The sequence below is a fragment of the Zootoca vivipara genome, chromosome 6 (assembly GCF_963506605.1).
Source record: "Zootoca vivipara chromosome 6, rZooViv1.1, whole genome shotgun sequence".
Taxonomy (NCBI): Eukaryota; Metazoa; Chordata; class Lepidosauria; order Squamata; family Lacertidae; genus Zootoca; species Zootoca vivipara.
In genome coordinates, this window is record NC_083281.1 from 28,159,346 (window position 1) to 28,181,065 (window position 21,720).

Genomic DNA, 21,720 nt, shown 5'->3' on the forward strand with positions numbered 1-21,720 from the left:
TACATATTTAGACTCAAGAGAGATTAAGACAAAATTAAGCCAGATGACTTTATTAGGCATAATCTGTTCTCTCTCACATACCTTTAATTAAAAGATCTGAAGAAATAGATTTACTGAACAAAGTGATTCTAACGAGATTTTGCCAAGGATTACCCAAATTCTAGGATTAAATTCATCATTTCACCAATCACCCAAACACCAGTTTCCCCTTAGGACAATTCAATAGCTTCAGTCTGGAACTTTCAGTTTACCAAGTGAATCTTCTCTCACGCCACACTGAGAAGGGAAAAGAGAAAGCGAGAGAAAGTAGCCGTTAGAACATAAAATGGACTGAACCAGTGGTGCAGTCGGGCAATTTGGGACTCAATGGTCTTATGGGACATCTCTTTTTTAGGTCCTTCAAAATGTCACATTTTCTGTTTGGGATCCCTCCAGTTCACCGTACTGAGTGGAGCCATAGACTTCCACCCCCAAGTCCCACCTGATGGCATTGCTAGACCAAACAAGCCTCTACTTTAGTAAATTCAGTAAAGCTCCTAATGTAATAATTGCTGAGTTTGCTCCCATTCAAGGCAGCAGGGGGAACCCTGTGCTCCCTTGGTGTTCTTTTCTTTTCTTTCTTTCTTTCTTTCTTTCTTTCTTTCTTTCTTTCTTTCTTTCTTTCTTTCTTTTGGCCAGGGATTCTGAGCACTCCCATGTGCCTGGATCTACCTACATTTTAATTTAAAAACACACATGATTATAGTGTTTCTCTGTGGCATCATGAGAACATAGGAAGCTGCATTATTCTGAGTCAGACCATTGGTCCATCTAGCTCAATTGTATCTACCATGAGTGACAATAGAGGTTCAGATAGGAGTTTTCCCCAGTCCTGCCTGAAGGCATTAGGAATTGAACATGAAACCTTCTGCATGCAAAGGAGATGCTCTACAACTGAGTTACTTCCCTTCTCCAAATCAAAAGGGTGGCTGGACCCAACTGCTCCTGTCAGAGAGGTCTGCTAGAGGAACTTGGCCCAAGCCCACCTCAAGCCTGGTTGCCTAAAACCTTGTTTTGCACATTGATGAATAATTGGAACATGTTGCACAGTAAAATAATTTGCAATATGTATATTGGGCGACACACACAAAAGGAGTTGATTCAGAGCCCCGGGAAGAGCGGGGTGGTAGTCGCGGGGGCCATCTTAAGCTCCATCGTTACCCTCGCAGCAGCGAAGCTTCGTGCCGGCGGCAGAACGCAGCGGATTCTTTCGTAACAAAGGACATTAATTTGGAAACCGTGAGTAAAAGATTATAAGAAGAGTTAAAAAATTTGAAAGATTTGGCCACGGATGAGGTTAAAAAAGGAGGTCGACCTCTCCTAATTGTGACCTCTCCTAATTACTGTTTACACAGTAAACAGATCCCCTGTCAGGAAGAGAAGGAAGCAACTAATTTATTAACAATTGGACTTTGAGCCCTTTGAAGCCGGGTCCAGGGATCCGGAGGCTTCGGCGATTGACTTTGAGGTTTGGAAATTACAAACTTTTTACAAGTGATTGGACTGAGGACAAATTAACCAGATCGGGCAAAAATGGAGTACAATGTTTCGGAATAACCCCTCCGCCATTTCCTGCAGTGGGGCTGGTGGGTTTCCCATGGGAATAGCACAGGCAAGATGGCTTCAGACCCAGCAGCTGGAAAAGAACAATTTTGGCAAAGAATATTCGCAGAGCTGCGTGACATAAAAAAAGGACTGAATGTTTACACCAATTTATTGCGGGAATGCGCTTCGTCGCTGGACCATAAAGAACAATCAACAGAGGTGAACAGAGAAAGCAGCACGGAAAGAAGAATTAATACAGAAGTGGAAAGACTGGAGGTGGAGGATATAAAGAAAGCACCAACACTGAACAATTTAATGATACAAGAAGAATTGACACAACAGGAAGAGGAAGAAGAAGAAGAATGGCAGTATGTTCCACAAGTGGGAGATGTGGAACAGAAAAAGGACTGGACTCAAAATCTCCTCAAAGATGAGCCAGAGAGGGCTCCTGTCCTCCTAGTGAGAGAGGGAGGGTAGGGTGCCCCCTGGGAAGGTAGACAGAAAAGTACAGGTGGGAAATGGCAGAAGTGGGAGGAAAGGATTTGGTGGAACCTGTGGGAAAGGGTGGGAGTGGGTTAATAGATTTTAAATGTGGTTAGAGAGGGATGATTGAAATGGCCTGACACTGGTATGCTATATGGACTTTCGCTACAATCTTCTGGAATATCTGGACCAGGGGGGGGAGGGGGAGCAATGTTATAATGGTTTGTAACAATTTATGATTTAAGAATTAATATTAGAATGATGATTGGTTGTTAATAAAAATTATAGACAGAAGGGAAAAGTTATAGAATGTAGAAAGGGACTTAGAAGTATAGGATTTGGGGTTAGAAATAAGAATAGAGATTTGAGAAAATAATATGTAAAATTGGCATAAGTACAATGAATACTGTCTAAATAATATTCAATTAGGGACCCAAGGGGGGGGGGGAGGTAGAGGGAGTCCAAAAGGTGTTGATTAAGACTTAGAGATATTGTTTCTTGATAATTTTTTGTTTTATATTTGTTTTTGTGCTTTTTGCTTTTTTTTCTTGCATTTTTTTTCTTTTTTGTATTTTTGTATTTTTTTTCTTGTAATTTTTGTAATGGGTAAGTGTGTGTGTCTGTATGTTTTGTATTTCTGTATGTGTGTGTTGGAAAATCTTCAATAAATTCATTTTAAAAAAAACAAAAGGAGTTGATTCAAGTGCTTGAGAAATCCAACCATGACACAATTTGATAAGATACTAACTAAGAAGCCATATCACAGTGGTTCTTCACAGTGTTTTATTTTCCCTTTTGTAAGTCATTTTGTGGTTATTTAAGGAGAATTTTTGAACACCCTTCAAAATCATCCAATTTAATTTTCTCTGCTGTTCTTAATAATGAATGTTGTATTTTAACTTTGTTATTGTATATCTGTTTCTTCTTGTTAACTGCCTTGTGGGGGCTTGTTAGGGATGAATGTTGGTGTGTGTGTGTGTGTGTGTGTGTGTGTGTGTGTGTGTGTGTGTGTCTATTACTAAGTTTGCTGACAGAAAAGCACAGAACATTTATGAAAGAAGCCCATATGGCTTGCCTCGCCTGGTGTGCTCTTCATTTCATACAGGTTTTCCCATTCATGTCAATAGAAGGGGCAATACTACCTACCCATACCCATGAGAACAGAGAAGAGTTGCTTCCACTGAAATGAATGGGTAAATCATACCAGTTGGGAACTCCACATATATATTCGAATCCCATCACTTGCAAGGGACTGCATAATTCCAGAGCATTTCTGAAGATCCAGTTGGTTGGATCTCATCCAGTTTTAATAAAATAGTCTGTCAGATCAATTTTTAAACCACTCTAATTTCGTTGGATTTGTGGTTTTCTGGTTTAGATAGCAATCCAACACATTCCTTACTCGACTGAAGGGCCTGCTACTGCCTTCCCCACCAGTGGTGGAGCCAAGTAGAAAGCTGCCAAGCCTTGGTGGTGGCAGCAAAAAATCTGGATTGCTATGTTACAGCCAACCTTTTGAATTGGATCATCTTGGTGGTAGTGGTGAAGTGTGAGAGGGGGGGAGGAGAGAGAGAGGGAGGGGGAGGGGGAGAGGGAGAGAGATTTGGAACCTCTTATGGGGCACCATATCACCAACATGCTTTTGCAATTGTCAGTGTAGCTCTTTTTGATGGCCTCCATTCACTCATCCACAAGGAGGAGCATTCAAAAGCTAACTTACCAGGGGGTGAAATCTCTGGCTGTCCAAGATGTCAGCAACCCAGGAACATCAGTTACTTTCACTTCATTTGGACCAATTAGGTCATCCGTCTGATCATTGTTGAAGTTTCCACACGCCCCACATACTTGTCCTTTCAAATCTGGACTAGCAGTCACCTGCACCCCTCCAGCTAGGTTCAGTTTTACTTGAACTTGAGGTGAACTCAGGGTGATGACTTCACCATCCAGATTAAATATTATTGACTCTGTGATTTTGGATGGGATCTGAACTGGCAGCCCATTCACCTGAAAGACACAAAACAGTTAAACAGGGACAGAGAAAAGAAAAGCATACAGTGAAACAGGGTTCTCTTCCAAGTGCTTGGCATCAAACTAGAGCTATAAGGTTTAACTGGTTTAATCTGGAAGACTGGGGATGGGGTACATGGGACTACAACTCCCATTATCTTTGATCATTGGCCATGGTTTTGGGATGATGGGAGCTGGAGTCCATTAACATCTGAAGGGTCATAAGTTCCTCATTCCTGCAGAGTATACTGATTTGTTGATGACTGAGAGCAGCCTTGGGGGCTAGACCCTGCGCCACTACATGCAGTGGTTAGGCGAATGCCACTGGTCCCCATGAATACCATGATTTTTGTGGTGGCAGCCATGTTTTGTTTTTGTTTCTTACCCACATTGTGATTGAAATTCCAGTTCAGATCAAGGGAATGCCCAAGTGGAAACTCAGACAAGGAGGGCCCTGGGACAGCATCTTTCATTTTCCAAGGGCACCTAGAACAGCTCTGTTAAGGGCCCCATGTTTGATTACATTTATATCCTACCTTTTCTTCAAGAACCGTATGGTGTTGTACATGATTCTTCACCACCACCCCTCATTTTATTCACATAGGTTAGCTACCCCACCCCGTATTTTTGGGAGCCTTGTAAGAAGCTGCTGCAAAAGAGTGAATGTGACTAACATCATGAGATGCCAAAGGGGCAGTGATTCCTTGGGGAAGCTGGAGCCTAGGCATTTGATCAGACTGATTTTATCCTTGGATAATTGTAGCCAAAATAGTAGTAGTGGCTAAAATAGGCTAGCCATATTTCAAAAAAGTAAAATTTCTTTTTTTAGGAAACCACTGTAGTTGTTGAACTTTTTTTTTTTTTTTAAAGGAAGCTTCCTCTTTCTGGCTAGGCCCTGGGTGGCATATTTCAATTCTGAAAAGCTGGCCTGTTATGGGCTCCTTCACAAGGGAGGGAGAGATTTTAGATTTAGATTTGCAGAGTTGGAAGGGACCCTTAGGGTAATCTCGTCCAACTCCCTGCAATGCAGGAAACTTTCGCCCAACGCATGGGACTCAAACCCACAACCCTGAGATTAAGAGTCTCATGCTGAGCTAGAGAGAGAGAGAGAGAGAGAGAGAGAGAGAGAGAGAGAGAGAGAGAGAGAGAGAGAGAGAGAGAGAATGCTTAATGCACACACACAGAGAGAGAGAGAAACCTCCCTGCTCAGCCTGCTCAGAATTCCTTTCCTAAAAGATGTGGAGCATTTCAATTCAAGAGATTGTTTTTTTTGGGGGGGGGAGCAGACAGAAAACAAAACAAAACCCGGGTTGCCATACATCCAGGAAATTCCTGACATCTCTTAAAATTCAAAAATTCCCCCTGGACACCATTTTAGGTGTCCAATTTGCTGACATGACCGGAATTTTCCAGACGTATGGCAAGCCTAGGCTAAAACATCCAGGACAAAGGTGAAACTGCTCAAACATCCTTGTCATTTTTGCCACTGCTAGGAGAAGTAATGTTGCAACATTGATACTACAAAAATGTTGGTGAGGGGTTGTTGTTTTTTGCCATTACATTAACTTTATGTTGCTTCTTTATTATGGCTGTTAATATGAAATTATTCTCGCAATTGTTGATTTTATGATGTTGTGTTCTCATAAGCCACAACATAATTGTCTGTGTGTGTGTGTGTGTGTGTGTGTGTGTGTGTGTGTGAGAGAGAGAGAGAGAGAGAGAGAGAGAGAGAGAGAGAGAGAGAGAGAGGAAAAGCAGCATACAACTAAAGTGGTTGTGGTGGTGATGATTATAATACAGTGACTGACCCAAAGTCATGGCAAAGTGGGGGATTTGAACTATAGTCTCCCAAGTCCTACTGGCACACTTTTAACCCCTGCAGCACCACACCGACTCTCTATAAAAATAAATATTGTATAAATAAATATTTAATACATAAGTAAAACTTTTCTTTTTCTTTTTCAGCTTTCTACTTACCCAGGCCTCCTTCTGTCTATTCACAGTAATAAATAGACCCTTGTAGAAGAAATAGAGCAAGTTGGCAGTGACTACTCCATTGGGTGGACATGACGAAACCTCCACAATCACACGGAACCAATAATCTGACTTGATGTCACAAAGGGAAGTCAGTTGAAAGGTGCCAGGAGCAGGGACTTTTCCAGAAAGGCCATCAAAGGTGGATAGTTGAGCTCCGGGCATCAGGGAGCAGTGGTACTCTTGGGAATATAAGTTTGAAGATATACGACCTGAAGTGTATGAAATTTCAAAAGCCTAAGCTTTCTGGAGCAGGACAAAACCAAGACATTGCCCTTTTCTATGTGGAAGATTTGGAACTACCGGTAGTAGTTTAAGAGTTCTGCTTCCTCCTCAGTCTTCTCTTTACTACGCTCAACATAACCAGTTCTTTAAGACTTTCTTCATAAAACCCTTTATAATCTTTGTTGCTCACTTTGAAACCTTTTCAATTTTGTCAATAATCTTTTATTGTGGCACTGTGAACTGTGACTCCCTACTTAGAAACATTGGAAACTGCAATAGTCAGAGCCATTGGTCCATCTAGCTTTATGTTGTCTATGCTCACTGGCAGTGGCGTTCCAAGATTTCAGGCAATGGACATTTCACGGTTGACCTGGAGTTGCTGGGAACTGAACAACCTTGAAAAGTGCTTTTTTTAAATTTAAAGGAAGTTCCCAATGGTACCAATGGAGGGCTGACTCTATAATGCCCTATCAATTAGGAACCCAAGAAAATATAGAGAATCCAACGGTGTTTATACCTCCCATTCACAAAAACAAGTAATGATGAAAAGTTACCTTTCCCATAGCATTGCATGATGCCATTCATCACCTCGCAAGTTTCTTCTCCTTGGCAAGTGATGGCCTCACAACTGAACCCTCCAGCTGCAGTGCAGATGCATTTCTCCTTACAGTCATTGAACACCACAGGTTCATTAGGCTAGGAATTAAGAGATAACAATGGCATACAGGGGGAAAGGGTCAGAGAACACAGCCTAGGACCACTTGGAAAAAGAAAGATTTCCATAGTAAAGGAAACCACCATTAAAAACATTAGACGAGCCGGGCTTCATCTGGCCACTGGGCATCGAGACCAGAATTCTGTTCTCACAGTGGCCAACAAGAAGCCCTATAGGAAAACTGCAAGCCAGATCTGAGTACAACAAGATTCTTGCTCCAGCAGCAGAGATAGAAGCTAGCCATCATGACTAATAGCCATGGGTAGCTTTCTGCTCCAGAAATGTGACTAATCCTCAAATCCTCTTTCACACAGTGGAATGTATGTGTTAATGTTTTTGTAAGTAATTTGTATATTTGTGTGTTTGTATGTATGTATGTACATTTGTTGAGTTATGTGTATGTCGGTGGTTGAAATTAATAAAATTTAATATTTTTTAAAAAAAACCATTCAAATTAGTGGCCATCACTGCCTCTTGTGGGAGTGAATTCCATAGTTTAACCAGAGATGCCTGACAAAAAAGGTTGTGTATAGGCAATCCAATACTGTCCCCATCACCACCACAGCCCCCCTCTCCACATACCGGGAAATATCTGCCACGCTCAAAGCAACCACACTCTTCCAAGGAGATGCATTTGAGGCCATCAAAGAAGAAGCCAGCATCACACTGGCAGCCCTCGACACAGTATTCCGGGCATCGAATGTGGTCAGTCAGTCCAGCACAGTTGGTTTCACAGATGTTGGAACAAGTGGTATAATAACTGTTGGCAGGGCAAGTCAGGGCTGCAAGAAAAAGGACATAGAGGAGGGTTAATGGGGAGGGTGCCTCATATAGCAGACGCAGCAGAATTAAACCTGCCTGCTTTGAATGGGCATATGTGATACTGGCCAGAGCAATGCTAGGCAACAAAAAGACCAGGTCACAGGACCAAGGAGATTTCCATCTTGAAGACGTGGAAGGAAGCAATGGAGGTTGATCCATTAGAGATGATGGGACGCTGGTCCAACAACCTCAGTCGGCCCCTAAGAAGTCTTTGCCTGACCACCTTCTCGCTTACAACAAGTCGGCAGTGGCTCTGCCTGTCATTTCCTCTGGCACATCTTTCTGCTAGTCTCCCTGCCTTCCTCCCTGCTTGTCTCAATGGGTAGCAATCACCACTGGGGAAAAAGGAAAGCAGAATCAAGGTTCTCTTGGTACTCACGGCAGAAGGTTGCACTTCTCCAAGGCTCAATAGGGACCCTGGCCTCCTGGCAGGCTTTCATGTAGCTCTGGAGGCTGTGGCACAGGATCTGTTGGTCACCACCTCCTACACACAGGTCATTGATGCAGTTGTCCAGATATGGCTCGGGCTTCACTATGGCATGGCACGCACTGAATGGACCATTGGATGCAGTGAGGAGCCCACAGGAGCTGGGCTGTTTGAAAGCTTCTTTCTTCTCCTCCTCACAGACTGCGCAGCCCTCTGCAACACACCCATCTGTGCATGATACGCCCACAACTGGAATTTTCCAGGCAGCAGCAAATTTATTCACATCAGTGACCACGGTGCCATCAGGGAGCTGGAGATCATCACTCTTGTCTCCATTGTAGTTCCCACACAAGCCGCCTACGTAGTCCTGGTAGATGCTGGGAATAGTGAGCCTCACGTGGGAAAACTGATCATAGGTCAGTGCAAAGCCAAAGGTGGAGACTATTGTGATACTGACCCCATGCTGAAAGATTCTGAGATGCCCAGAAAAAAGATTCACAGGGAGGTGTTGCGATACTCCATCCACCTGAAGAAATAAAGGGGTTTGGCCTGCTGAGTAGGGTGTGCTATACAGAATAAGGGCCAATCTAGCCAAGATGCCATTCACACAATCAGCAGCTGGCTATTTAGAAATAAATTTCAAGCTCATATGGAATGGACCTTGGCGAGAGGGGTAGGGTTTTTAACCTTTTTGCCCTCTGTCATGCTCCCAAACTAGATTAGGTCATCTGCAGCTGCAATTTTGTTGGGCTGGGGAAGGTAAGCTTCCATTCACTCAAATGGGATCTCTTTTTCAATGCAAGGAGCAAACACAGGGAGGGTGATTCAGATTTGGAAGTTTAGCAGTGGGCGGGGGTGATGATGATGATGTGTAAGGCCTCCCTACCACACACACTCACCCAGCAGTGTACAAACTTGGATTAGGCTACCGAGCCTGCAATTGACTTCTTAGAACCATTCACAAAGCACTTATGTGTGTGAAAACTACTGCTTCTACTTTGGCCCTAAAAGATGGGTGATGAGCAAGTTGTTTCCAAAACAATCTCCTAACCCACAGGCAAATATCTCAGGATGATCCTGGATACAGAGTGAAGAGGAGATGAACATCCGCCCACCAAGCTTGTCCACTTAGCAACATTAAGAGACTCACCAGCACTACTCCCCATTTGTTCCTCAGCAGCGTAAGCTGAACGCCAAGGACCTCCACAGAGACCATCGTGGGAAGTGTGATCTTCCCATTACCCCAAGGCTCATTCTTGACAATAACAGCTAGGGGTTTCAAGCTCTCGTTCGGCTTCTGCAGCTTGGTTAAGAAGTAGGTGCAGGTGCCCTGGAAGTTAATGATCCCACCATCAAAGGACAGATAGAGGTCACCAACAACCGAGCAGGTGGCGTTTCCAACTGGGTAGCACTTGCGGTACCCTTCCACTGTTTTGCATTCTTCATTGGGGGTGCAGGGAGCGGTATGACACACCACGTTTCCACCGGCCTCGCACCTGCAACGTTCCTCGCAAGTTGGATAGAAATATTCCAAGGCTGGATAGTAGCGTCCCTTGTAGAAGCATCCGCACTCAGACATAGGGACGCAAGTGTCAGCGCTCCTGACAAAGCCCTCATTGCACACACAGTCCTCCTCACACTTCTCTGGGCATTGAGGCGGGACATGCAGGCTGCTGCAGGTCTGGTCACAGGCCTTGGCACAATGTTCATAGTGACTGTTTAACGGACAGGGTGGGGCTGCAAGTGCAAAACGGAGAGGTTAGCCAATGTTATGCTTTAGTAGCCTGGTGCAAATCTTGCATCTACAAAGCAGTAGAGGCTGGTCCATGCGGGACAATGTGGACCTGCCCCACCAAACTCGGCCTGGCTTTACCCATCCCCACCAGAGTGCCTTGTTACTTCCAGCCAGGGCAATGGGCCGCAATAGCTGCCAGCTTCCTTCCCCTAAGACTTTGTGTTGGCCCCGTATAATCCTGGAAGGAGGAGGATGGGGAGAAAAACTAGAATTTGTTGTCTCGGTTTCTCATTGTTTCTGGCTCCACCTACTGTTGGGCTCCCTACCACTCCTGCCATCACTGTTGAGAGAGGTTCGATGTGCAGCCACATCACAGGTGCATGGTTGCTACCGGTAGAGAGTCACAAACAGGGGATGGTATGATATCATATTCTCTCAACTTTTGTGGCAGGAGGGGGAACAATAGAAAATGGAATCTTCTTCCTGTCACCCTTTTCCAGCACAGACCACACTGTATTTTGAATTGGACTATGAACTTTTGAAACTTTGAAGGATTATTGCCTGGATCTGCCTAAAGCCCTGTAGCCTGGGCAAGACATATACTGTATTTGACTAAATGTGTGTTTCTCTGTGTGCGTTTTTATAAACAATTTGAAAGGGATTTCTTTGTTAAAAGGGAAACAGAAGGGAGATGATTAATGTCTGTCTGGTGGGCTTGGAGAGTTACCTCTTTCTTCTCTCCTTCCCTCTCCTCTATTTCTTAACTGTTCTTTTATCTGCACTGTTCCTTCCTCTCATTATCTGCCCCTAGACCCTGATGGAAATGAACTTGCCCTTCCCAGGAGGAACTGCTTCAAGCAATGGAACACTCACGGCAGAAGGTTGCAGACCTCCAGGGGTATATGGTGACCCCAACAGCTTGGCAGTTTGTGGCATAGCTAGCGATGGCTGCGCACGTGAAGGCATAGCGTCCCTTGGTGAAACAAAAGTCATAAATACAATCTTGGAAGGCGCCCTCTTCGTCAACCTGGCCGTGGCATTCCCGGAAGGGCCCATCCTTGGCCAGAATAAGCCCACATTCCTGGCCTGCTGCACGCTGCTGGGCTGCTAATTCTTCCATCCCTGGGCATTTGGGGTCCGCTATCTCCTTGCATTTGGGGTCAATGCTCTCAAATCCGCTGCCGCCAAATACTGGCCTATCGGGAGTGAGGATGCTCCCAGGCACAAGGCCATCATCTGCAGGGTTCCCATTGAAGTTTCCACACAGGCCACGCAGGGTGTTGGCATAGGTGTTGGGCACCGTGACTGATACCTCGCCGTTCCAGTTACAGGTCACCACAAGGCCAATGTCAGTGTCAATCACAGCATCCTGGGCCTTCCTATATAACTTGATTCTTCCTCCAGCTGCACTATAGGGAAGGAAGGTGAGCAAGCCGTCGACCTATGAAGACAGGAGAAGATGCTGCTGTTGAAAAAGTGAAAAGGATATTTGGGGCTCTTGTTTCCCACCCCCATAATCTCAACAGGAGGTGCTGCAAACTCAAGTCCAGGGGTCTAGTATGGCTGCGCAAGTCTCTCTATCTGACACCTTTGACCTTTCTGCAGGTCGCACACCCAGCCCCAGCCCCCAATTTGCATCCCCCTTGAGTGCTGGTTTGGAAGCCAATTCCCACTGGTATATGCCCTAGTGTAGTCCTTCCACAACTTAATAGGGAGGAGGATGTGGTCAGAATTAGTTTTTGTTGGCTCTCAGCCAGCGGACAGGGGTGACAATGCAACAGTCCCCTGCAAATGGCACCAGAGGGGACTAATTATCATAACGATATCCCAATGTTAGCTAGACTTACCAAGACTTTGCCGGGATGTTGCCTGCTGACTATAATCTCAACATCATAGATGTTGACTTGAATACTCCGGGTCCAGGTCACAGCAGCATTCCCCCGGTGTTCATTTTGAACATAGACGCTGAACCCTTCCAGTTCCTGGGGTCTGTTGAAAACCTCAGCAAGCACGTAGGCACAGGGCCCTTGGAAATCAAATCTTTTTTTGTCAAAGGTCCAGTAGTGGGGATCCCCAGATGCAGAGCAAGTGCTGTTCCCAGTTGGATAGCATCCCCGCACGCCTTTGACCACTTGGCACCGTTCTATTGGTTTGCAAGCACTATCTGAACACTCCACCACCCTCCTGGCCGGGTTGCACACACAACGCTTCCGGCACATGTCATCCGCCCAGAAAGCCTCATTGGGGGCATAGGGGTGCCCTTCATACACACAACCGCAGCTGCTCTTGGGGATGCAGGATCCTTGGCTCTGCACAAAACCCTCAAGGCACTGGCAGCCTTCGACGCACACAGCTGGGCAGAGCTTTGGCCCTTGAGCTTGGTCATCCATGCAGGTGGCTGGGCAGGCTGTTCCGCAGATTTGGTACTGGCTGTTCGGAGGACACTCCAGATCTGTGGGGAAGAGAAGGGGTTGGGTGGGTCGCAGTGGGGATGTTATGCTGACCATACTGGTAACATAGACTAACACAGCAGGTGGATTCTGAATACAAATCTTGAGAATGAGAGCCTGGTCTTCTGCCCTGCCACGCAGTTTCTACACAGAGTGCACTACTGTGTATTCATATTGGATCACATCCCCGCTATGCATTCATAGCACTTTTAGACCACTTTAAGAATTATGGTTTCCCCCAGAGAATCCGGGGAACTGTGGCTTGTTATTTAGGAGACCGTTCACCTTTAAGACCCCCATCTGAAACAAGGCCCCCTTCATCCCCTTCCTTGCCTCGCTTTGCATACTCACAGCAGCCAGAGTCCCTTCTCCAGTCACCAATCTGGGCACCCTCGTTCTGGCAGGCATTGGCATAGGCTGCCAGGATATCACACAAGGACTGTTTGTTGCCTTTGGTGGAGCAGACGTCAAACACACAGTCCGTAAAGTAGATTGTGGGGGGCACCTTGGCATGGCAAGAAGCAAAGGGGCCGTTGGAAACCTTGGTTAGCAGACCACAGTAGGCCTCTGACTCGTACTTCTTGGCCTGATCGGATTCACAAGCCTTACAAGGCCCATTGCAATCATGCCAGCAAAGGCTGCCATCAGTCGTCACCACCCAGCTTTCACCAAAGGCTGGGACGGAGGGGGCTGTGGTGCCTGCAGGGGTTTCGAAATCATCGCTGGGATTCTCATTATAATTCCCACATAGGCCACCAACAGCCTCCTGATAAGCACTGCTGATGGTGACGCGGAGATGGTGATTGCAGTCGTAAGATACTTGCATCTGGAAGTCAGTGGAAATCATGACAGAGGTGCCAACCTGCAAAACTTGCAAGTTCCCATCCTTCAGATAAATGGGCAAGTGTGCCCGGATACCATTGACCTGTATTACAGAGGAAGAAAGACCCAAGAGAGTAAAATCACAATTTGCTCAAGTGAAGCTAAGCGAAGCTAAACTAAGCTAAGCTAAACTAACCTAAGCTAAGCCTCCTTCTGCATCAATTGGGCTACAAGTTTTGGCTATTTTTGGATACAATTGGACACCATCTGAATGCCATGAACCTTAAAAAATTGCATGGATTTGAACCAAATTGGACAAGTTTGTTCCTGAGATCCATGAGCAGGTTTTCCTCTTTGTTTGGTTATGAGAGGGTGACATTTTGAATGAAGATGATGGAAGGAACCTTTAGAAGCTGCACTGATCCTTTGGTTTCTTCTGTTTCCCTAGCCATGTCAGGTACAAATCTGCTGGTGGCTTATATGTAAAGATGTCTCATAAGTCAAGATGGCAGGGCCCCAAAAATTTTCACCAATCTTTTGTTTTACAATTTGAACATGTTCACTAACCATTCACTTACATGGCCGTTATGGACTTGTAAGTGGCATTGAACTTGCCTTCTAAATCAACACTAAATCGATCATCACTCACCTCTACAAAACAATTTTTTGATCTGGTCATGGTGATGGTGTACCCATAAACCTCAGTTGTCACCACTGAAACATAGGACACTGCTTTGTTCCCCCGGTTTTCATTCTTGGCAAAGATATGGAAAGATGGGAGTCCAAAGATTTCAGCACGTGTCTTGACAAAAGTGTAGGTGCAAGTGCCTTGGAAGTCATACTTGCGTCCATCAAAAGTGTTGTAGTGTGGGTCACCCATTGCCCAGCACGTAGCATTAGAGGATGGTACACATTGTGGTTGACCATTCATCATCTGGCATTCCATGCCTCTTCGGCACTTTACAGTGGCACAGCTGGGTCGTGGTACATCTAAGGACAGGAGAGAGAAAGTTACTTGCCTGTAAACATATTGGAGTTGAGGGAAGGCTTCCTACATCTTCATATATATGTGTGTGTGTGTGTGTGTGTGTGTGTGTGTGTGTGTGTGTGTGTGTGTGTGTTTAAAGGCCATGTTTGTGTGTCTCCATATTTCTCCAAAACTGCTTGACCGATTGCATTGAAATTTGGACACATCACATGCGAATACGCGAGTGTTTGCATGCATTTTGCGTTGACAGATGTCTCACTTGTGGCAGGTAAAACTCAACACAACCTCATCTATTGAGCGTTGACGTAACAGACGCTAAACTGCATGCATCAGACAGCGGGGGCTGCTGGGAGCAACTACCCGACAATTCCTTTTCCAAGGGCAGGGGCTGGATCCTGACGTCAGTGTAACCACCACCACAGTGACTCCTGCTCCAAGGGCGACAAAAGGATCCTGTCCCTTGACCCACCGAGTCCCACCGGGACCATGAGGAATGTGAGGGGGGGAGAGAACACCGACGGAGAGTGGGCGGCTACTGCTCCGAGGCCGATGCCCAGATCCTACCCCATCAGCCACCGGGCCACGCTGGGAACATGAGCTATACGAGGGGGGGAGAGGGAATGCTAGCGGATAGTGGAGGACTCCTGTTCCAAGGCTGAAGACCGGATCCTGCCCCTTCACCTGCCTACCCCACCAAGAGCATGAGGTATGCAAGGTGGGGAGAGGGGATGCCGACGGAGAGTGCAGGAGACCCACAGCTTTCGGGGACCCTCAATGGGTTGGGATGGGGTGGGGGCATTTACCAGAACGCCCTTGGAGGACTGGGAACCGGGTGGCAGGGGTACCTTCTCTACTTTCACTACAACCCTCCTATCTGTGTCTTATCTGCAGACGAAACGCACGTCCATTCTTAGCCTCCGCCACAGCAACGCGTGGCTGGGTACAGCTAGTTATTAATATTATTGAAGGAATATCAGGTTTCTAACTTCTAATACACTATTGCATCTAATATCCCTAAGTCCAGGGATTCAGAATTGGAAACCCTACTTTAAAAATGAAAGAAGAGAATAATAATTTAAAAATTCTCCAAGCAAACAGATTAAGGGGTCAAATCTCTCACAACTTGCTATAGAGCTACAATGAATCATTGTTCCCTGCAGTGCAGCATTGAGGAGGCCAACACAGTTTTAGAACCATGGGGAGGGGGAGTTTAATTCTGTCTCTATGTGCTGCCACAGTCTTGACAAATACCGCCTATCTGAAAGTTCCTTTTTACGTTTCAAAGGAAGCGCCCATTGCCACCAGTGGAGGGCTGAATTCATAATGCCCAGCACTCCTTGCCTATATTGCAGGAATCCAAGAGAATACAGGGTATCCAACAATCCCTCTGTTCCTGGAGAAAAGTAATCATCACAAGTCACCTTTGTTGTAGCACTGCATGACGCCGTCGATCACCTCACAAGTTTCTTCTCCTTGGCAAGTGATGGCCTCACAACTGAACCCTCCAGCTGCAGTGCAGATGCATTTCTCCTTACAGTCATTGAACACCACAGGTTCATTAGGCTAGGCATCAAGAGATAACAATGGCATACAGGGTGAAAGGGTCAGAGAACACAGCCTAGGACCACTTGGAAAAAGAAAGATTTCCATAGTAAAGGAAAAACCATTAAAAACATTAGACGAGCCAGGCTTCATCTGGCCACTGGGCATCGAGACCAGAATTCTGTTCTCACAGTGGCCAACAAGAAGCCCTATAGGAAGTCTGCAAGCCAGATCTGAGTACAACAAGATTCTTGCTCCAGCAGCAGAGATAGAAGCTAGCCATCATGACTAATAGCCATGGGTAGCTTTCTGCTCCAGAAATGTGACTAATCCTCAAATCCTCTTTCACATAGTGGAATGTATGTGTTAATGTTTTTGTAAGTAATTTGTATATTTGTGTGTTTGTATGTATGTATGTACATTTGTTGAGTTATGTGTATGTCGGTGGTTGAAATTAATAAAATTTAATATTTTTTTAAAAAACCATTCAAATTAGTGGCCATCACTGCCTCTTGTGGGAGTGAATTCCATAGTTTAACCAGAGATGCCTGACAAAAAAGGTTGTGTATAGGCAATCCAATACTGTCCCCATCACCACCACAGCCCCCCTCTCCACATACCGGGAAATATCTGCCACGCTCAAAGCAACCACACTCTTCCAAGGAGATGCATTTGAGGCCATCAAAGAAGAAGCCAGCATCACACTGGCAGCCCTCGACACAGTATTCCGGGCATCGAATGTGGTCAGTCAGTCCAGCACAGTTGGTTTCACAGATGTTGGAACAAGTGGTATAATAACTGTTGGCAGGGCAAGTCAGGGCTGCAAGAAAAAGGACATAGAGGAGGGTTAATGGGGAGGGTGCCTCATATAGCAGACGCAGCAGAATTAAACCTGCCTGCTTTGAATGGGCATATGTGATACTGGCCAGAGCAATGCTAGGCAACAAAAAGACCAGGTCACAGGACCAAGGAGATTTCCATCTTGAAGACGTGGAAGGAAGCAATGGAGGTTGATCCATTAGAGATGATGGGACGCTGGTCCAACAACCTCAGTCGGCCCCTAAGAAGTCTTTGCCTGACCACCTTCTCGCTTACAACAAGTCGGCAGTGGCTCTGCCTGTCATTTCCTCTGGCACATCTTTCTGCTAGTCTCCCTGCCTTCCTCCCTGCTTGTCTCAATGGGTAGCAATCACCACTGGGGAAAAAGGAAAGCAGAATCAAGGTTCTCTTGGTACTCACGGCAGAAGGTTGCACTTCTCCAAGGCTCAATAGGGACCCTGGCCTCCTGGCAGGCTTTCATGTAGCTCTGGAGGCTGTGGCACAGGATCTGTTGGTCACCACCTCCTACACACAGGTCATTGATGCAGTTGTCCAGATATGGCTCGGGCTTCACTATGGCATGGCACGCACTGAATGGACCATTGGATGCAGTGAGGAGCCCACAGGAGCTGGGCTGTTTGAAAGCTTCTTTCTTCTCCTCCTCACAGACTGCGCAGCCCTCTGCAACACACCCATCTGTGCATGATACGCCCACAACTGGAATTTTCCAGGCAGCAGCAAATTTATTCACATCAGTGACCACGGTGCCATCAGGGAGCTGGAGATCATCACTCTTGTCTCCATTGTAGTTCCCACACAAGCCGCCTACGTAGTCCTGGTAGATGCTGGGAATAGTGAGCCTCACGTGGGAAAACTGATCATAGGTCAGTGCAAAGCCAAAGGTGGAGACTATTGTGATACTGACCCCATGCTGAAAGATTCTGAGATGCCCAGAAAAAAGATTCACAGGGAGGTGTTGCGATACTCCATCCACCTGAAGAAATAAAGGGGTTTGGCCTGCTGAGTAGGGTGTGCTATGCAGAATAAGGGCCAATCTAGCCAAGATGCCATTCACACAATCAGCAGCTGGCTATTTAGAAATAAATTTCAAGCTCATATGGAATGGACCTTGGCGAGAGGGGTAGGGTTTTTAACCTTTTTGCCCTCTGTCATGCTCCCAAACTAGATTAGGTCATCTGCAGCTGCAATTTTGTTGGGCTGGGGAAGGTAAGCTTCCATTCACTCAAATGGGATCTCTTTTTCAATGCAAGGAGCAAACACAGGGAGGGTGATTCAGATTTGGAAGTTTAGCAGTGGGCGGGGGTGATGATGATGATGTGTAAGGCCTCCCTACCACACACACTCACCCAGCAGTGTACAAACTTGGATTAGGCTACCGAGCCTGCAATTGACTTCTTAGAACCATTCACAAAGCACTTATGTGTGTGAAAACTACTGCTTCTACTTTGGCCCTAAAAGATGGGTGATGAGCAAGTTGTTTCCAAAACAATCTCCTAACCCACAGGCAAATATCTCAGGATGATCCTGGATACAGAGTGAAGAGGAGATGAACATCCGCCCACCAAGCTTGTCCACTTAGCAACATTAAGAGACTCACCAGCACTACTCCCCATTTGTTCCTCAGCAGCGTAAGCTGAACGCCAAGGACCTCCACAGAGACCATCGTGGGAAGTGTGATCTTCCCATTACCCCAAGGCTCATTCTTGACAATAACAGCTAGGGGTTTCAAGCTCTCGTTCGGCTTCTGCAGCTTGGTTAAGAAGTAGGTGCAGGTGCCCTGGAAGTTAATGATCCCACCATCAAAGGACAGATAGAGGTCACCAACAACCGAGCAGGTGGCGTTTCCAACTGGGTAGCACTTGCGGTACCCTTCCACTGTTTTGCATTCTTCATTGGGGGTGCAGGGAGCGGTATGACACACCACGTTTCCACCGGCCTCGCACCTGCAACGTTCCTCGCAAGTTGGATAGAAATATTCCAAGGCTGGATAGTAGCGTCCCTTGTAGAAGCATCCACACTCAGACATAGGGACACAAGTGTCAGCGCTCCTGACAAAGCCCTCATTGCACACACAGTCCTCCTCACACTTCTCTGGGCATTGAGGCGGGACATGCAGGCTGCTGCAGGTCTGGTCACAGGCCTTGGCACAATGTTCATAGTGACTGTTTAACGGACAGGGTGGGGCTGCAAGTGCAAAACGGAGAGGTTAGCCAATGTTATGCTTTAGTAGCCTGGTGCAAATCTTGCATCTACAAAGCAGTAGAGGCTGGTCCATGCGGGACAATGTGGACCTGCCCCACCAAACTCGGCCTGGCTTTACCCATCCCTACCAGAGTGCCTTGTTACTTCCAGCCAGGGCAATGGGCCGCAATAGCTGCCAGCTTCCTTCCCCTAAGACTTTGTGTTGGCCCCGTATAATCCTGGAAGGAGGAGGATGGGGAGAAAAACTAGAATTTGTTGTCTCGGTTTCTCATTGTTTCTGGCTCCACCTACTGTTGGGCTCCCTACCACTCCTGCCATCACTGTTGAGAGAGGTTCGATGTGCAGCCACATCACAGGTGCATGGTTGCTACCGGTAGAGAGTCACAAACAGGGGATGGTATGATATCATATTCTCTCAACTTTTGTGGCAGGAGGGGGAACAATAGAAAATGGAATCTTCTTCCTGTCACCCTTTTCCAGCACAGACCACACTGTATTTTGAATTGGACTATGAACTTTTGAAACTTTGAAGGATTATTGCCTGGATCTGCCTAAAGCCCTGTAGCCTGGGCAAGACATATACTGTATTTGACTAAATGTGTGTTTCTCTGTGTGCATTTTTATAAACAATTTGAAAGGGATTTCTTTGTTAAAAGGGAAACAGAAGGGAGATGATTAATGTCTGTCTGGTGGGCTTGGAGAGTTACCTCTTTCTTCTCTCCTTCCCTCTCCTCTATTTCTTAACTGTTCTTTTATCTGCACTGTTCCTTCCTCTCATTATCTGCCCCTAGACCCTGATGGAAATGAACTTGCCCTTCCCAGGAGGAACTGCTTCAAGCAATGGAACACTCACGGCAGAAGGTTGCAGACCTCCAGGGGTATATGGTGACCCCAACAGCTTGGCAGTTTGTGGCATAGCTAGCGATGGCTGCGCACAAGAAGGCATAGCGTCCCTTGGTGAAACAAAAGTCATAAATACAATCTTGGAAGGCGCCCTCTTCGTCAACCTGGCCGTGGCATTCCCGGAAGGGCCCATCCTTGGCCAGAATAAGCCCACATTCCTGGCCTGCTGCACGCTGCTGGGCTGCTAATTCTTCCATCCCTGGGCATTTGGGGTCCGCTATCTCCTTGCATTTGGGGTCAATGCTCTCAAATCCGCTGCCGCCAAATACTGGCCTATCGGGAGTGAGGATGCTCCCAGGCACAAGGCCATCATCTGCAGGGTTCCCATTGAAGTTTCCACACAGGCCACGCAGGGTGTTGGCATAGGTGTTGGGCACCGTGACTGATACCTCGCCGTTCCAGTTACAGGTCACCACAAGGCCAATGTCAGTGTCAATCACAGCATCCTGGGCCTTCCTATATAACTTGATTCTTCCTCCAGCTGCACTATAGGGAAGGAAGGTGAGCAAGCCGTCGACCTATGAAGACAGGAGAAGATGCTGCTGTTGAAAAAGTGAAAAGGATATTTGGGGCTCTTGTTTCCCACCCCCATAATCTCAACAGGAGGTGCTGCAAACTCAAGTCCAGGGGTCTAGTATGGCTGCGCAAGTCTCTCTATCTGACACCTTTGACCTTTCTGCAGGTCGCACACCCAGCCCCAGCGCCCTTGAGTGCTGGTTGGAAAGCCAATTCCCACTGGTATATGCCCCAGTGTAGTCCTTCCACAACTTAATAGGGAGGAGGATGTGGTCAGAATTAGTTTTCGTTGGCTCTCAGCCAGCGGACAGGGGTGACAATGCAACAGTCCCCTGCAAATGGCACCAGAGGGGACTGATTATCATAACGATATCCCAATGTTAGCTAGACTTACCAAGACTTTGCCGGGATGTTGCCTGCTGACTATAATCTCAACATCATAGATGTTGACTTGAATACTCCGGGTCCAGGTCACAGCAGCATTCCCCCGGTGTTCATTTTGAACATAGACGCTGAACCCTTCCAGTTCCTGGGGTCTGTTGAAAACCTCAGCAAGCACGTAGGCACAGGGCCCTTGGAAATCAAATCTCTTTTTGTCAAAGGTCCAGTAGTGGGGATCCCCAGATGCAGAGCAGGTGCTGTTCCCAGTTGGATAGCATCCCCGCACGCCTTTGACCACTTGGCACCGTTCTGTTGGTTTGCAAGCACTATCTGCACACTCCACCACCCTCCTGGCCGGGTTGCACACACAACGCTTCCGGCACATGTCATCTGCCCAGAAAGCCTCATTGGGGGCATAGGGGCGCCCTTCATACACACAACCGCAGCTGCTCTTGGGGATGCAGGATCCTTGGCTCTGCACAAAACCAGCAAGGCACTGGCAGCCTTCGACGCACACAGCTGGGCAGAGCTTTGGCCCTTGAGCTTGGTCATCCATGCAGGTGGCTGGGCAGGCTGTTCCGCAGATTTGGTACTGGCTGTTCGGAGGACACTCCAGATCTGTGGGGAAGAGAAGGGGTTGGGTGGGTCGCAGTGGTGATGTTATGCTGACCATACTGGTAACATAGACTAACACAGCAGGTGGATTCTGAATACAAATCTTGAGAATGAGAGCCTGGTCTTCTGCCCTGCCACGCAGTTTCTACACAGAGTGCACTACTGTGTATTCATATTGGATCACATCCCCGCTATGCATCATTTTTTGACAGAATTACAAGCCTGGTAGATGAAGGGAACGTTGTGGATGTAGCCTATCTTGATTTCAGCAAGGCCTTTGACAAGGTGCCCCATGATATTCTTGTAAAGAAGCTGGTAAAATGCGGGCTAGACAATGCTACCATTCAGTGGATTTGTAACTGGCTGACTGACCGAACCCAAAGGGTGCTCATCAATGGCTCCTCCTCATCCTGGAGAGTAGTGACTAGT

General features: G+C 46.7%; 1 protein-coding gene across 1 annotated transcript in view; it reads right to left on the reverse strand.

Annotated features, from left to right (window-relative positions):
• Nucleotides 1-266: 266 nt before the first annotated feature.
• LOC118086745 (IgGFc-binding protein-like) overlaps nt 267-21,720 on the reverse strand; it is a 30,929-nt gene continuing 9,475 nt past the window's right edge. The window contains exons 5-21 of the mRNA XM_060276448.1: nt 20,690-21,294; nt 19,730-20,297; nt 18,272-18,858; nt 17,074-17,647; nt 16,455-16,654; nt 15,714-15,855; nt 13,954-14,294; nt 12,768-13,407; nt 11,880-12,484; nt 10,906-11,473; nt 9,448-10,034; nt 8,250-8,823; nt 7,631-7,830; nt 6,888-7,029; nt 6,052-6,320; nt 3,788-4,071; nt 267-276 (exon numbers count right to left, since the gene is read on the reverse strand). Coding sequence (XP_060132431.1) covers nt 267-276; nt 3,788-4,071; nt 6,052-6,320; nt 6,888-7,029; nt 7,631-7,830; nt 8,250-8,823; nt 9,448-10,034; nt 10,906-11,473; nt 11,880-12,484; nt 12,768-13,407; nt 13,954-14,294; nt 15,714-15,855; nt 16,455-16,654; nt 17,074-17,647; nt 18,272-18,858; nt 19,730-20,297; nt 20,690-21,294 — 6,896 coding nt within the window. The remainder of the gene's footprint in view (nt 277-3,787; nt 4,072-6,051; nt 6,321-6,887; nt 7,030-7,630; nt 7,831-8,249; nt 8,824-9,447; nt 10,035-10,905; nt 11,474-11,879; nt 12,485-12,767; nt 13,408-13,953; nt 14,295-15,713; nt 15,856-16,454; nt 16,655-17,073; nt 17,648-18,271; nt 18,859-19,729; nt 20,298-20,689; nt 21,295-21,720) is intronic.